Source organism: Camellia sinensis, chromosome 9, assembly GCF_055761805.1.
Source record: "Camellia sinensis isolate YWXY chromosome 9, ASM5576180v1, whole genome shotgun sequence".
In the NCBI taxonomy this organism is placed as follows: domain Eukaryota; kingdom Viridiplantae; phylum Streptophyta; class Magnoliopsida; order Ericales; family Theaceae; genus Camellia; species Camellia sinensis.
This window is the reverse complement of record NC_138969.1, coordinates 129,642,385-129,659,926: the sequence shown is the minus strand read 5'-3', so window position 1 is coordinate 129,659,926 and position 17,542 is coordinate 129,642,385. Positions and strand designations below refer to the sequence as shown.

At 30.9% G+C, this 17,542-nt stretch overlaps 1 protein-coding gene across 9 annotated transcripts; it reads left to right on the top strand.

The window, feature by feature from the left end:
• Positions 1-452: 452 nt before the first annotated feature.
• Positions 453-10,938, top strand: LOC145798760 (uncharacterized). 9 transcript variants are annotated; one of them, XM_082887658.1, is made up of 13 exons: positions 455-807; positions 1,833-1,921; positions 3,174-3,218; positions 6,370-6,404; positions 7,896-7,954; positions 8,090-8,113; positions 8,214-8,271; positions 8,416-8,505; positions 8,969-9,204; positions 9,297-9,390; positions 9,499-9,588; positions 9,870-9,941; positions 10,024-10,938. In XM_082887658.1, the coding sequence occupies exons 9-13, from the start codon at positions 9,152-9,154 to the stop codon at positions 10,099-10,101; spliced, it is 387 nt and encodes a 128-aa protein (XP_082743784.1). In that variant the 5' UTR covers positions 455-807; positions 1,833-1,921; positions 3,174-3,218; positions 6,370-6,404; positions 7,896-7,954; positions 8,090-8,113; positions 8,214-8,271; positions 8,416-8,505; positions 8,969-9,151; the 3' UTR covers positions 10,102-10,938. The 9 variants fall into 9 exon arrangements, 3 of the variants coding, with proteins under 3 accessions (XP_082743784.1, XP_082743783.1, XP_082743785.1); XR_014340295.1 differs by having other exon boundaries at positions 453-803; positions 8,090-8,271; XM_082887657.1 differs by having other exon boundaries at positions 8,090-8,271.
• The last annotated feature ends 6,604 nt before the right edge of the window (positions 10,939-17,542 follow it).

The window sequence follows — 17,542 nt, the reverse complement described above, 5'->3', positions numbered from 1 at the left end:
CAATCAATCATCTATAAACCCTAAATCTTATATCTACAACTAGTCAAAATAATTAAAATTAATCTATCATCTTTATGTAAAAACAAAATCAAACTAACATCAATAAAATAAAAATAAATAAATATATAAAAACAACCAATTAAACGTAAATCAAGAAAAGTGAGTTTTATACTCACAATATTATTTTAAAGATCAAAGAAATATTTAAAAGATTAATGAAGCCACCAAAACAAAACCCTAAACCTAATCTTTTTCTTCCTTTCCCCCCTTTATCTCTCTTTTCTTTGATGCACTCACACAATCTCTCTCTCAGGCACTAACTCTCTCTCTCTCTCTCTCTCTCTCTCTCGGCTGCTCACTTTTTCTTCCTTTTTTCTCTCTCTTTGTTTTGCTATTAACTTCAAAACCTACTCGACTACTGATGTTATCTATATAATAAGGGAGCTCTGTTTTTTATCCCAGATGGGACATCTATCCTAAGTGTCCATGAGATTGAATGGTTGAGATTAATTTGAGATTTTGTCTCTTTTATCTTTACCGTTGGATATAGATTCAAAGTTGAAACCATTTCACTCCTTTCACCGCCCAAAATTTCAAACCCATTTCACTGTTTCTATCTCTTTCTCTTTCATTTCAAACCCATTTCAATCCTCCACCTTCAACACCCACCTTCCTCTCTTCACATCTCCACCATCAGTTTGTGAGCAGAGACCCTCTTTGGCGATTGAGACTTCGAGGTCGAGAACCCTATCTCTCATCAGATACCACCTTCAAGCAGAGAACACCTTCGAGAACACCTTCCAGTGGGTATCTCTCTCGCTCTCATTCTCTCTCTACCTTTGTATAAACAACTTTCAATAATTATTTATTTTCAATAATTTCCATGTTAATTTTTAAATTTTGTGCTGATTTCCATGTTAATTTTTTTCGATGTCTTTTGTTTTGCTATCATGTAAATGTAAATTTTTTGTTTTAAGTTATCAATTTTTAAAGTTATCAAACTTCTTTTTTTGTTTTGTTTTCTTTTGTTGCTGAAAATTTTGTGTCTACCAAACATGTTTCCTGATTTTATTTTTTTTACTGTTACCTAATTTTATGTCTACCAAACATGTCTACCAAACATATTCCCAATTTATTTGTGAGATACAGTTTGTGGTAACTTATTGTATCCCACAAACTTATTTTTGGGCGGTGAAAGGGGCAGTAACACTGAAATGGGTTTGAAATGGTTTCAACTTTGAATCTATATCCAACGGTAAAGATAAAAGAGACAAAATCTCAAATTAATCTCAACCATTCAATCTCATGGACACTTAGGATAGATGTCCCATCTGGGAACTTATTGTATCCCACAAAATTATTGGGAATAAAAGACATACAAAAACTGAATATGGAGAGTATCTCACTATTTTGGGAATTTATTGACATAAATTGAGTGTTGTAATCGAGAGTATCTCACAAATTGTTGGGAAGTTGAATATCAAGTGGCAAAGATGGGAAATTGAATATGGATTCTAATATCATCTTTTTTATCGAGTTGAAATTTGCAAGAATATATCATGTGTGTAATCTTGCTTGTGATTGATATAGCCTTTTTTTTTTTTTTTTTTCTTTAACCACAAACAACCAGTTTCTTTTCTTCACTCCCTGGAAGGGCTGAAATCCACTACAATTTTGTGTTTTGTAGCTCTGTTTTTGTTTTAGTTCAGTTCTGTTTTTGTTGCTCTAGGCTTTCTTATTTTAAAGACATCCAAAAAATTAGTCTGTGTTTTCTATTTTTGTTGTTTTTGCTTTCAGTTCAGCTTTGAATTAATCTATTTTTGTTGCTTCAGGCTTCAGTTCAGTTCTGAAATCCACTAAAATGCATTGTGTTTGCTTAGTAGGCTCACATTAGACAGCTTGAGGACTTCCAAATATTGTGGTAAGAATTCGTTTCAGCATCTCTGCAACATCATCTCTTCCCGTTTCTCTCTTGCTCTCTCTTCAATGTGTCACTTCTCTCCGTTTCAAAGCTCACCTATTTCAGCATCTCTACACTGACATGGTTTCGGTTTTTATTTTGATTATGAAATGGGTGTCTATGGTTTCGGTTTTACGACGCCCCTTCTCTATGACACATGGTTTCAGTTATGATTTTGATTTTCAAATGGGTTTCTATGATTGCGATTTTTATTTTGATATGGATTTCGAATCTCTGTATTTCGGTTTTAAATGGTTTCTTGCATCTCTACACCGACATGGTTTAAATGAGTTTCTATGATTTCGGTTTTGGTTTTGAAATGGGTTTCTAATCTCTGTATTTCGGTATTTATGTATTTCTGCATCTCTATGTCTGCAGCTCTACATTTTGGTTTTGGAATGGGTTTTAGGTTGTGTTTAGTTTCATGTGTTTGCTAACTACATTACATTGTAAGTCCTGACCATGGTTATTAAAATCGCGATCCGGATCGTAGGATCGTACGATCCTACGATCCTACATTGCTAAAACGATTCAGATCGTTGTAGGATCGATGTTATAATAGGATAGCAAGTAGGATCGTGTAGGATCGTATGGGATCGTGTAGGATCGTAGGTAGGATCGTAAGTAGGATCGTAGATTTTATGATTTTTCACCTTATTTTTAATATGAATTATTTTAATTTGTTTTTTTATCTTTTTTTTAATAGAAAGTAAGATCTTACGATTTTTGATCCGATCCTACGATCCGATCCACCAGACTCTCTCACCAATCCCAACCTTGGTCCTGACATTCAAACTGTTAGTTTTCATTTCGTCTTGCAAACTATTTGGTGTTCTATTTTGGGACAACAAAATGTTCTGGTTGCTAACTGTTAGTTTTTTTTTTTATTCTATTAATAAATTTTATCTCTTTTTCAAAAGGACTAAGAAAATGCTAAGGTGTCTTAACAAAAAAAAAAAAAATTGGTATGGTTCGTCAATCAAAATTGAGTTTTTTTTTTGGAATATTTAGCAAGTAAAGCAATCCCAATATTATTTTGGAGCATGCATAACCTACTTTTTCTTATAAACTGAAAGTGTATTTTTGTAGTTGCTATGGTCCATTTCTTATTCTCTCTCTCTCTCTCTCTCTCTCTCTCTCTCTCTCTCTCTCTCTCTCTCTCTCTCTCTCTCTCTCTTTCCCTCTCTCTCTTTTTTTTTTTTTTTTTTTTCAGGACCTCTAAATCTCATTTGTGATTGGCAGCAGTAGGCATTGACAGGTGTGCTTTGTTTGGTGTACTCTACAAAATTTAATCGACTGTGACATAGGTTTTAAAATTTCTTATTGTTGACATAAATTGAAAAACTTCATTCTTTGCTAAGTTTAATTATTGTTGTTGACATAAGTTTTCCATTCTATCAGTAATCCATTATATTGTCATTTCTAAGTTTTGGTTGCCAAATCCTTGGACACATTATTTGGAGTTCGGAGATGTGGAGATGAAGATGGGAACATGGTGGATACATCTATTTTGGATTGAAAGAATTAGTTTCCGCTTGCTTAGATGGAAATTGTCACCATAAAGTTACACTCTATCTATAAGGCATTGGTTTAAGTTGGGATTTAAATATATTTAGGAATGGCTTTAGTCACAAGTAAATTATCTATTGGATGGGTCTGGAAACCTTTTACTTTGGCCATTTTGTTGGATCCAATTTCGATTTCTTTGTTAAGATTTTCTATTTAAAGTTTTGATAAATATGGGAGTGCCTTTTTCCCTTTAATAATTAGTTTTCCTAAACAATTTTGCCTTTTATTATATCTGTTTCATTACTCTTAAAATTTTAGAATTTTTTTTTTTTTGGTCTATTACTTATTGGGTCTTTTGTTGGATCTTTTGATATTTTGTGCTCTTTTTTTTTTCTCTCCCTTTTTTCCCACCCCTCTCCTCCTCTTCTCTCCTTAATCTTTCTTTCTTTTTAATGGTGGTATTGTGGAAGTCTTTGTACCTTTCCTGTGAGTGGTTTCAGTAGATGTATAATGAAATAGAATGACTTTTGCATGATATGAGAAGTCTATTATAACAGTTCATTAGAATGACTTTTGCATGATGGCTTGGTTTCTATATTTTGCTATTTGTTACGGCTCTGGGCTGTGAACTCCCTAGCATAGTTTCCCACCCATAAAAAAGTGTTGGCTTGACTATTGGGATGACTTCAATTCCATATCAACTAAGAGGAAAATGGGCATAATGAAAAAAACAAAACAGAAAACAGACACACCAATCTTATTAACAAAAAAATTGCATGTCTTAAGATAATATATATCTTTGTAAATTTTGAGTTACTTTAGGAATAATGTTGTGCTAAGTTTTGAAATTCATATTGTCAAAATTGATATTTATGTCTAATTGTGATTTTATTTGGGTTTTTGGTTTATATACATTTTATTTGCAAACATTTTTTTCCCTTCCCCGTCTCTATCGCATTTGTTGTCCCATTGTTCTTCCTACATGTGAGCTCATTTTAAAAAAAATATGATTCATGTGTGCTTTAGAGGAGAAAGTAGATGAGGAAAATAGGTCAAGAACATGGGAGCATGCATCACAAGAATTAACATAGTTTTTAGCAGTTAGAAAGTTCATTGCTTACTATGTGACGTGATTTGGAAATACCAAACATTAGTTATTTTTTATTTCAAAATGACTTTAATCCATTTGTCTTTCAAACAAAGATTCATTGTTTTCTTTTAGGTACTGGCAACTGTTGACTTTCAATTGTTGACTATTGTATGACTTTCAAATCCTTTTAATTTGGGTATTTTTTAGGAATTTTTTAATAGAGAGAGTAAATCTCACCATTTAAGTGGTCTTTATATGGGAGTGCTTTGTGGTTATAGCAGTGCCTTTTTTATAGAGAGAGTAAATCTCACCATTTAAGTGGTCTTTATAGCAGTGCCTTTTTTTCTCTACTTTTCTCACTATATTTCGGGTTTATAATCTGCAAAGAACTATTAAAATGTGATTGGTAACAGTACCACTAGCAGGTGTACATTGTTTGGTAAGATTGTAGAGCACTAACTAATGTGCATTTTAATTTTAATTTCATTTTTTGGGATTGCAAAGCACTTACTGGTGTGCTTTATTTGGTGTTTAGTAATTTTTGTTTTTTTTTGGATTATAAAGCTTTAACATGTGTACAATAGCTTTGGTTTGTGTGTTTTGTTTAGTTTTACCATTTTTTCTTGACTTGCTTAGCAGGTGTGTTTTTTTAATTTTATTTTTGTGTTGACGTGAGGTTTATACTTTGGTAGGGCATGTTTTTGTGTTGAATAGGTTTATTTTTTGTATTAATTTTTGACTTTTTATCTAATGTTTCAAATTTAACCAATATAGATAGGAATTCAATTAATCTTTGTTTTTTTTCTTTTCTCCTTGAATGACACTTAGGGCATGTTTGATTGGTAATATTAGTGGTACTATTTTATTAACCAGTTAATCAAACAAGGCTGTAGTTTGAGTTTTATTTATTGCATAAAACACGTGTTTATTACTTTGTATAGCATTTTGATAACATTCGAATTTATTAATTTGTAACATTCGATAACATTTGGATTTTATTAGTTTGTAAAATTAATCTATTAGGACTTAAATTAATCTATTATTAGTTTGAATTTTATTAATTTTATTAGGAGTTAAATTAATTTTACAGATGTGGTAAGTATGGAAATCTACACCACATTTCGTATTTTTCAAAGCCCAAACCCCTCTTTATATATGATTCCAGTATGTATATATATATTGAGAAGTCATATCTAAGAAAGCCATGTCTAACAAAACCCGTGCCAATTAGTTAACAAACTGAAGTAGGTTTCTGCTTTCTAGGAAACCAAACAGAGGGCGTTTTTTTTTTTTAATAAACAAAATGAAAAATTGGAAGAAGAAAATAAACATACCTTCCTCTGCCTCTTAAGACACGTTTTTTTGTGTTGAATGGGTTTATTTTTTGTATTAGTTTTTGACTTTTTATCTAATGTTTCATATTTAATCAATATAGATAGGAGTTAAATTAATCTTTGTTTTTTTTTTTTTTTCTTTTCTTTTCTCCTTGAAGGACACTTAGGGCATGTTTGATTGGTAGTATTAGTGGTACTATTTTATTTACCTGTTAATCAAATAAGGCCTTAGTTTGAGTTTTATTTATTGCATAAAACACATGTTTATTAGTTTGTAAAATTAATCTATTAGGACTTAAATTAATCTATTATTAGTTTGAATTTTATTAATTTTATTAGGAGTTAAATTAATTTTACAGATGTGGTAAGTATGGAAATATTTTTATTCGTCAAATATGAAAATATATTCATGTACAATTTTAGTGTTGAGGAGTGCTTTTACTAATTGTGTTTTTCTTTTTATCCATTTGTCTCAGATTCCTTTAATTTTGCTTCTCAAGCAGATACTCAGGTTAGGAAGTCTCTCCATTGCAATTCTTTATTAGTTCCTTGCTTTCTTTTTCGAATTGCAGTGGGTTACTGAATGTTCTGGATTAATGAATGAACTCTCCTAGAATGTTTGGTCTTCGAATTTTTAATAATTAGATTACACATTAAGCTTTTAATGTTTGGTTTAGAAAGAAGTCTAATATAGTGTGTATAGTTATGTATCTTGGTATATAGCTGTTCAATTTCTAGAGAATACTTTTTTTTTTTGGAATGTATGATGAATTATGTGAATACTTATACAAGTTCATTTTTTATACCCATTTTATAGATCCAGTGATGTGTTAAGAAGATGATTGGTTGATAATTAGATAATATTTAATTATCAACCAGTCCTCTTCTAAACATATCAATAGACCTATAAAATAAGTCTAACTTTTGGGCCTGAATAACTATTCTTTTTTTTTTTTTTTTTTTTACAAAGATTTTGTTACAGTTTAATTTTGTAATATGATAGGTCTTCTTTTTTCTTTTTCTTTTTCCATCTCTCTTAGGCTGTATTTGGATTTAGGATTTGAAGGGAATTTGTTGATTGAAAGGAAAAAGGAATATTAAAAAGTTAATCCTTTTTATTTGATGACCCTTATTTTTTTTGCTTTTAGTGAATTGTTTTTAATTTGGTTTTTTAGTAAACTGCTATTTTAAAATGTTTAGGTTTCTCTCTCTTTAAAAAGAGTCCAGTTTATTTTGCTGTTTCAATTTTATTTATGGAATTTTTCAAACAAAAAAAATACTTTTTAGATGTTTATCAGAACTTTTGAAAAAACTTAAACTTATTTTAAAAATTTGTTTTACTAACTTTTTAATGATTTTTATGAGAGTATTACTCCTTGGAGTAAATAAGCTACTGTGTAGTATACTTTTTTGAAAAAGGCATTTGCAATTATACAGATCATACAAAAGGTATTTGTAATTTTTTAGTTACAGTGTGGTGAGCCCTTTTATAAATTTTTATTGTAGTTTTTTACTTATTTTTTTTTTCACATTTTAAAATACAAATTTAGTAATTAAATTTATGTAATTAAGTTTTGCTAAAATTTTATTCATTAGTATAATTTATATTTTTTTTTATAATTTACTTAGTTGTTAGTAGGAAAAATGGGCAATACAATCCATAAGAATTAACCTTTGTCAGTGCAAAGTTGCTATATAGAATCAACCACAAAATCATGTATTGCTATAGTTCTACATTTTGGTCAATAGAGAAAAATTATGAAGATTTTTATGAGAGTATTTAATTTTTCTTCTATCCTTTTTAATGTAATTTTCCTTCTATCCTTTTTCTCCATCTGTGATATTCATGCACAAACGAACTTCTTAAACTAGGTTGTTAACTAAAATATGTTAGGAGGTTGTTAATTTTGTAGCGATTAATTTTTCTTTATGGCAATTATTAAACCTCATTTTGCCTTCATACAGTTATCTTTGTCAAATTTACATAACCAGGCACTTTCAGGTTAAGACACCATTGACCTTCAACCACTAATTATGGACAACATTACTATTTTTGGTCACGTAAGTTGTTTTCTTTTTTATTTATTTGAAAAAAAAAACATTTTTCTTATAAGCAAAAGTCAATTTTCTTTTCTTTTCATAATTTTTTTTTATCTAATTCTTTATAACAAAATTCTCTTTTCCTTTAATTTACAGATGGATGGAGACCTACGTCGAACTGTAATACTGATTCCTTTTACTCATTTTCTTACATGTATAATTTTTTTATTTTTTTACCTCTAATTCTTTTGTATTTTTATGTCCAATTTCTTCAAGAAAGAAATGTTAATGTTGTTATCCGTGATGAGCGTGACCTTAATGTCATCCGTGTTCGAGAGGTAGGCCCAATTTAATTATATAGATTTTTTTTTTCATTCAAAACATCGTATACACCGTATATTCTTATTTATAGATTTTTTAAAAACTTTCTACATATATAGATTTTTTCTTTATTCTTTAATTTTTTTTTTTTTTTTTTGTAGGTAAAAGAAAAGGAAATTGCCAAGGCATTGTTGAAGAAAAACGAAAAGACCACCGTTTCAGGCAAGGGAAAGGAAAATGCATGTTCAGTAGTATGGCTCTTCAACATTCCCATTTAAAGTTCTTTTTTTGAAATATTTATTTTGGACCATGAACCTTGATTATTTATTTATTTTTAAATGTAAAATTGACATACTACTTGCATAGTGACATATACTGTTCTTATAGTAAACAGTTTCATATAAATTTGTGAAATGTTTTTTTTTAAAGCATACTAAAATAGGATTTGTACAAAAAACGATATATTTGTTTTAAATTATTATTATTCTTTTTTGGCTTTTTGCTATTGACAAGAGAATAAAAAAGGAACATAACAAAAAAGGAATGAGGGGAGGAGGGATACAGAATGAAAAAGTTTTCAATTTTTTTACAAAATATTAGAAGGAAAGGGAATTAAGATAAAGTAAATTAATAGAAATAAAAAATGAAGAGAAAAGTATAAAACAGTAGATGATAAAATTTAGGCATCTTATGAAATTAATCTTCATGTTTTAGGCACATAACAATAATGTTATATCGAAAGCTGCATTGGCTCAACGTGCACGGCGAGAACGCGAAAGAAATGATAAGGCAAGTTCTTCATATCAATTGGGACAACGTTCGCGACGTGAACGAGAAAGCTTGAGAGAATTGATTCCACCAAGCACAACTAATACTCCATCGACTTAGAAAGGAGTAATGTTTACACATCTACTTTCGCCAAGCACATCTTTAGCTTCACAAAGGAATTGGTAAAACATTGTATTTAATTCTACAAATACATATTCTTATTGTTAAGATTTTATTTAACAAATTTTATTTTCTACACAACAAATATTTGTAGGCCTACTCATGCAATCTCATTGCTCCATGAGATTAGGAATATCGGTGTTGTTATTCGTGATGAGTGCAATCTTAATATTATCTGCAATTCTAAGGTAAGTATAAATATCAAGTTCAAAATGTTCTTTTTTCGTAATCTTAATAAATTCTATAAATACATGTTCTTTTTCGTATTCTGAATAAATTTTATTTATTTTTGGTAGGCAAAGGAAAAGGAAAAGGCCAAGGCAATGTCTAAAGGAAAAGAAAAGGCAACTTCTTTTGACAAATGGAAGGAAAACGCATGTCCAATGGTATATATTCAACATCTTTAAAAAAATATTTATCGAGTAAAACAAAGCCAATCATATTGTTTAAGTGACCATTGATCATTTAAACTGTGTTGTCAATTTTTTTTGTGTGCTCTTTGTTTTCTGTACACTCAAACAAAGTATTTTTAGCTCTCTTTAACATTTCCTAAAAAATAATTGTAACCTTTATCAACTCCAAGAAAAACTTTGTCAAAAGGTACAATTTATTTATTGATAAATTTGTTATTTTAAAAATATTTTACTATATGTATCGACTTTTGTAGGATTGGGTTAAAAAATATATGGAGCTCAAAAATATAAATACAACTAGATTGCTTCGATGGGGATGTAACAAGGTAATTTCAATTTGAAAGTGTTTTGATATATAACTTTTTTATTTGCTAATATACTAACTTTTTTATTTTCATATATTAATAGATTGTCGTGCATGTTCCTCACTGGGGATACATACAAGTTGATACGAGGACTTTTTGGAAAGTGATGAGGCGCTCCTAAGATTTCTAAGAAAGAACAAGTTTGAATCTCATATTTACTTTTGTGAAAAGCGTACATATGCTAGCTACGATCCATATTTTGTAAAGTTTCCGATCAATGTGAAATTTATTACTTACAATAGTTTTGTAAAGCCTTTTATCTATGTGAAATTTATAACTAAGTTTAGATGTATGTTAGATAATTTTCATTTGAATTATTGATTTATGCTATGAGTTTGTTTTTGTAAATGTAACACACTAGGTGATATATGTTTTTGTAAATGTTAGATATTTTTTCTTCCTAATATGCTCTTGAATTAGGTTAAACAAAATTAATCATATTTTTATTTGGTTATCTTTTTATTATGAAGGGTGTTGCATTTTCTTTGCATTACAAAACATTGACTGGTGTGCTTAATTTGTTATTTGACATTTTTTTTTGTATTGCAGAGCACTGGCTGGGGTGCTTAATTTGTTATTTGGCATTTTTTTTGTATTGCAGAGCATTGGCTGGTGTGCTTAATTTGTTGTTTATTTTTTTCTATTGCATAGCATTGGCTGGCGTATTTCGTCTGATTTTTATATAGATGTTTTTGTGTTGTGGGATTTACATTTTATTGTTTGTTTAAAATCTTATACTTTTATTGTGCTTGAATTTTACGTAGCAATTATGTGTTTACTTTTCACTATTTCGTTTACCTATAAATTTGGAAAATTTATGTTCAAATTGATTTATTCACCAAGCAGCATACAAATTATTTATTTAATTTTCTACACAATAAACTGACCACCAAACCATAAAAATTGATAGATTTTAACAATTACATTAAAATTGATGCAAAACTATAGCTTTGATATCTCTCTTCTTTACTTCAACCAAAACTCACTATCTAAAAAAATGTGGATATAGAAATTTATTTGGGTACTGTTATTGGCTAGGATAATAAAATGCTTATTTTCTATTACAAATTGCAAGTGGGTTACATAAACAAAAATACTACAATACACCAAACTCTTTTCAAAAATCTAATCATAAAATTCATTTGAAAATTTAAAACCATACGGATCATCTATTTATATTTTCACCTCAAATTTTTTTGAAAAACAAATTAAATAAATTACATTTTAGCCAAATAATTTTATATTCAATTAATGGTCACCGTGCCTTCAGGCACGGGTATACCCTAGTACTATATATATAATGACCTAATTTTTTATTATATCACATATATAATTATAAATATCTTATATAAAATTTATACTAATAATTTCTTTTCTTTGGATTGATTCATAATCCTATTCTAACTTAATAACTATTATAATATATTATATTATATAATACAACATAATTATAATATATGTAAATATAAATATAAGATAAAATATATATATATATATATATATATATCTATATATAACACTTTTTTTTATATAACAAAAATAAATATATAAATATATGAATTAATTGAATAACACATTAAATTTATTAATTACAACATTAAATTCATTAAATATCACATTAACTAAACAACACATTAAATTCTCATATAAACCACATAATTAATAAAGCCAAAAAAAAAAAAAAGATAATAATAATCATAATAATAAATAAATGATTTAAGAAAATTAAGGTCGCTACACAAAATCCAGAAAATGATATATTGTATGTTAACATGGGACCTTCTTTCAACTTTGACGAAACACTAAACATTTGCGCTATCCTTGATATGTCTAGTGGTGCACAACGTTGTGTACAACTCACAAAAGCTTCCAATAATGCCTTCTCATCCACCAATCCATACGGTAACTTCCTACTTGTTCCTTCTGATTCCTTTCCAAATACCCAATTATAATTGAACAGTATATACTGGCATGGCTCCTTGCCGAGATATCATGTTAGCTCAAGAATTAATTGGTGGAGGACTCATTTTATCCATTAAAAGTAATTTAACTATTTTGATAACTTAATGATGAGTCTCATTTCAAGTTCAATTCATAAAAAAGAAATCCTACATTGTTTTGTCAATGCTTGGGCAACTCATTAGCAAGTCAACAACTAATTATAATATTATAGCTTTTTCCAATGTTAATATATATGCTTTTGAATAACAAAAGACCCTTTATTATAATATTATAGTTTCCTGTTTTAATTTGTGCTGATGGATGGGTTGGAAATTATAATAGGGATAAAATTAGTTTTTCGATCTACAAGAGATGAAGAGGATGGAAAACACAAGAATCTATACATAATGGAGAATGCACAATTAGGGGAATATGGAGGAGGTGAAATAACAAGGCTAAAAAATGGGCCTTGGACCGACACACATTGCCAATGGTCCCCAAGGGGAGATTGGATAGTATTCTCGTCTACCAGCGACAAGCCTAAAGGTGCACCAGAAAAAGACAATGGTCTTGACCTAGGATACTTTGCGGTATTTCTAGTGAAGGCGAATGTCAGTGGCAGTAAGAGTGATGGCAAGTGGAAGTGACATTGTAGGGCATGTGAAACATCCATTCTTTAGCTCGGATAGAAAGAGCATTGTTGTGACTGCGGATCTTGCTACAATGTCTACTGTTCCTATATCTTTGCCTCTCTTCCTGCACTCTGTGAGGCCTTACGGGGATATCTTCACTTTCGACATTGACCCAGATAACATATATAAGAACAAGAATGTGAAGGAGTTCAATCGCATGCAGCATGGAACATGCTTTTGAAAGCCTTCACTCCATCTTGCCCTTATGCACATTGCGATGGAGGTAAAAGTTGGCACATGATTGGCCACCTTTGCATTCTAAAAAGATGTTGTTGATTGCCTTCGTGTTCCTATCTCTTCTTTTTCACTTTTAGTGGTCTTTGTGGATGTTATGGTATTTTTCTATTGAACTATTCTAGGTGTTGCTCGTTTGGTGCTGCTGTTTCAAGGACGAGTATATTGACGATTTTATCTCAGTGGTTTTCTTCTGCTTTTATTGTGATTGATTCTTCTTAGTGGTCCTCTTTTGCTTTTGAGAAAGTTATGTGGGGTCTGGTTTCCTAGAGGTTGGTTTGAAAGTGCACTTCCAGAGTCCCAACAGATTATTACTCAGTGTTAACTTTCCTTCCTCATTGTCATTAGTTGTTTTTCACTCAGTGTTTTGTTGATTGTTGCAGACTACTGTCTGATTTTCGTTTTTTTTTTTTTTTTTTTTTTTTTCTTTCCTCTCTAGTTGCTATGCCTATCTAGTAGTCTTGTTTTGGGGAAGTTGTTTTCCTGCTTTCTGTTTTCTATTATTGCTGTATCTCATGGATGTTCCAATGTTTTCATAAAAATTATTTTCTTTGCTGATAAAAAAAAATGGATTAAGTTGTGTTCTTTGTAGGATTCAAGCTATTTGGTGCGAGCTAAAATCTTATTAAGTTGTAGTTGCTTTATGTTTATGTTTTTGTTGTTTAAAAATGAAAGATAGTCAGCAGGAGAGTTTGCACATTCTTTGAATCTCTGTCAATGCATTTCTTTTCATTGTACCTTCTATTTCATGTTTTTAATGAAATGTTCATTTTTGAATAAATAAAAAAAAAATGTTCCTATTTACTTGTCTTCTTTGCTGATCAAAAAAAAAAAAAAAGGATTAAGTTGTGTTGTTTGTGGGTTTCAAGTTATTAAGTGTTAGCTGAAATGTTCTTATTCATTTTTTTCTTCAATTGTAGTTGCTTTGTTTTTATATTTTTGTTGTTCAAAAATGAAAAATAGTAGTAAGAGAGTTTACACACTCTCCGAATCTCTTTCAATGCATTTATTTTCCTTGTACATTTTATTCATGTTTTTAATGAAATGTTCTTTTTGGATTAAAAAAATGTTCCTATCTACCAGGCTTCTTTGTTGGAATCTAATTCAATCGTGATCTAGATAGATCATGTAGTTTATTTAATGTCTAGAGTTAATATTTTAGTAATTGTTTTCAAGAAAGCCAAACAACACAAGCTGGCCCAATCTGTAAAGAACAACTGAAAAAAGCTAACATTGCGGGGTGTAAAGTTTACTTCTGTCTTTGTGAAAAAGTCCCTCTAATAGGAACCGCCTTCAAACCTTATGGAAAGAAACTTCCCCCATAACCAAAGACCTCCTTCACCTTAGCAGACACATTGTGAAAAGAAGATCCTCTAGATGAATTAATTTCTCTAGAGAAAAGAGTTACCCTCGTTAAAGTTGATACCTTCTCCTGGGAAATAGAAGATCCCATTAACAGAATAGTAGTAACCATGGTCACTCCTCCAGACCGTGATGGCCTAAATTCATTCCCAAATTACTCTTTTATTAACACTAATCCTACTACATTTCTTCTACAGCAACACAATCTCTTCTCGAAAAACCCACACCGGACCAAAAGGTCAAGGCAAGGAAAGATAAAGAAAAATGATCCATCATCTTTAGCTGAGGTATATCTAATCAAATCAAGAACAAACTCCTTAAATTTAGTTTATTTCTCACTCGTGTTCCTTTACATGAACCATTTGTACTGGAGGAATCAGAAGACAAAGGTAAAGATCCAGAGAAAACCACTTCTAGATCTTAACCAGAAGATTCAAACCCAACATCTCCTAATCCTATCCCCATGAGCTGACAAAGTCCTAGTGGTAGAAGATGCAAATTTTCTTTCTATAAAGCAAGTATCTGTCCAAAGAGTGACTTCCTAAACCTAAAGAAGAAGAAGAAGAAGAAGAAGAAGAAGAAGAAGAAGAAGAAGAAGAAGCTAGCAACAAGAAATGTTCTTCTGCATCCTCTAGTCCTGACAAATCAACTGACTCGGAACTTGATAGACACTGGGACCAAAGTTGATGCAACTGTGGAAGAAACATGAGAAATCAATGGACATTATAGTGCAAGATCTCCCGTCGCCCTCTTTGAAGAACAAGGTAAAACTCAAAGTACTTTATCTGCTCCTCATGCATAGGGAACCAAGAACCCTTCAGCAGCCCCTACTTCTGCAGAAACTAATCAATTTGAGCTGCCCCCAAGTGAAGCTTAATCTGACTCATCCTTCGCAAGAACCAACTGCATCATCAGTTGGGTAAACAAAGGCTAAATTGGCAGCTTTCATTGAAAACTAGATGTAGACACCTCGATTTGGTTCGATCGATAAAACCTAGACCCGTAGATGTTCATGGATCCCTAATGATGGACTAGCGCTACATGTGATGTTCTTTTGCTCACAAGATCACGAGAATGTCTGAATTGCTTCCATTTCTTGTGTTAATCGTCCATTAACCAAATCCTATGGCCTCGTGCCTTAGCTTTCAATGAAGTCAGGGTAGTGCCATAATTTCCAAAAGCTTGGGAATATGTTTTGGAGTTTTGTTTCAGACCCTAAGAGTTTTAAAATCATACCTCTACCCTAAGAAAACCATTTTTGTAAAGTTGGCATGCTCGTGGTACACTTTGGCACACTTTGGCGCGCCTTTGGCATGCTTTAACACACTCTACCGCTCTAGTGGCATGCTCGAGCACACGTTGAGGATGCCAACCACTTTGAGTATTATGGAAAGCTTTAGAAATTTCATTTTTGGCAACTCCCACATATTAAGTAACCAATGGCACGCATTAGGCACACGCCGGCACACCTGAGACAAAGTGGTAAACTTCTCTTCACAAATAATATTATAAAAAAAAAAAGCCAAACTAAAAAATTTGTCAATACTTACTAGTGAATTGTTTGGAGTCTTGTAATACCATCCATTTATGAATGCTGCAAAAATACCTTCTGCTACCATCGCACTAGCATTACGTTCATTCTTATTCATTCCAGGAATAATAATGGTGTCCTCAGTCCCTAAACATCAATCTGTTCATATTTATCAGAACAAGATTAGGTTATTCCTTGTTTGTTTTTGTCTAATAATAGAGGCATATAGGGAAGATTCAATCTAATTACCAGCATGTACAATATAAAGAATACAATTCCTGCTACATCGGTTGTGAAACAGACATAGCTGAAGCTGTACAGTTGATCTTGCTTCATGTAAATGATGGTTAAGGTTTGTTATACTAAGTTATTAAGATAAATTAGTTTAGATTTATTATACATATATTTACAGAAGTATCGTACAAAATGATATGGTAGATTGTGGTATCTTTTTTTGAAAAAATAATGCCTTCTATTTTGATCATAATTTTCAAGTATGTTACTGCCACATAAATCTTATAGTAAATTATAATTGTTTAGCATTTCCCATTAGTTTTGGAAAACTTTACAAAGCTAGAAAAGTAGTTCAAAAAGTGGCCAGAAAATAAAGTGTATGGTGTAGATTCAAATTTAGTGTAACATGGACTATATCCAGAATGAATCTGGTCCACACACTTAATTTTTGACAACTTGTCTAGTTATTTTTTCGAGCATCGTAACATTGTTGTTGTATAAACCATTTCTGGATGAGTTTCATGAGGCTCACCATCTGTAAAATGAAGAATGATGCCTACAATAAGTAAACCAAGCCCCATTGAGACCCATTGCTTGAGCCACTTAGAGTGACCCTAAAAAAAATTCCCACTTACATCAACCTTCATGAATTTTATGTTTGGCTCTCACTAATGATTGATACTTGCAAAAGATTGTAACTAATCTTAAAATGTGTCAAAATGTGCCCATAATGGATGCCAATGATACTTGACATGATAGTTGAGACCAAACTAAGTAAAAGTAGAAGGAAAAAAAAAAAAAAAAACAAAGTTTAGCTCATAATCATCATTTTCAAAAAAAAAAAAAAGAAAAAAAAACTATGTTGTTGTTCTCATTTGTGTTTATGGATCAACAAACCTCAACAAGCCTTCCGGTTCAAATGGAGTACGACACCAATTTGGAGCATCTGCGCGAAGTGGCCAATATTGGGAGAACTAAATGTGCATGCCTACAAGATCATCAAAAAACACCAAAATATTGATGACTTAATCATTAGCATATTAGGAAAAATTGATATTGGACCTAACCTTTAAATGAATCCAATTGGGTTGCATGTAGAGATGATTGATGCCCGAAAATGTTTGATCCATATAACCAATAACATTGCAAGCAAGCCTAAGTGTCCTCTCATCCCACTTTTTACCTGGAAAAGAGAATAACATATCAGTTTCATTACACTGCACTTGTGACTTTCGTGTGATCTTTATAATTGATCTGTTGCATACCGTCTATCTCTCTATTAAAGTGATAAGTGTAATTTATGTTTAAAAAATTATGAACGATACGTACCTTGAGGGCAAATGCGATTGCGACACCTACTATGATGAGAAGAAAAAGCAACAAAACATTGGCCAATGTGCAACCATTCCATGGTGAGTGATCAATATGAGGATATGCTTCTCCAGCATCGTCTACTAGTATCATCACCTTCCAAACACATCTTGACAATGGTTAGAATGACAATAAACACTAAAAACACTTTGTGATTTTTTATTTTTAATTTGGATGAACCTACATGATTTAACATC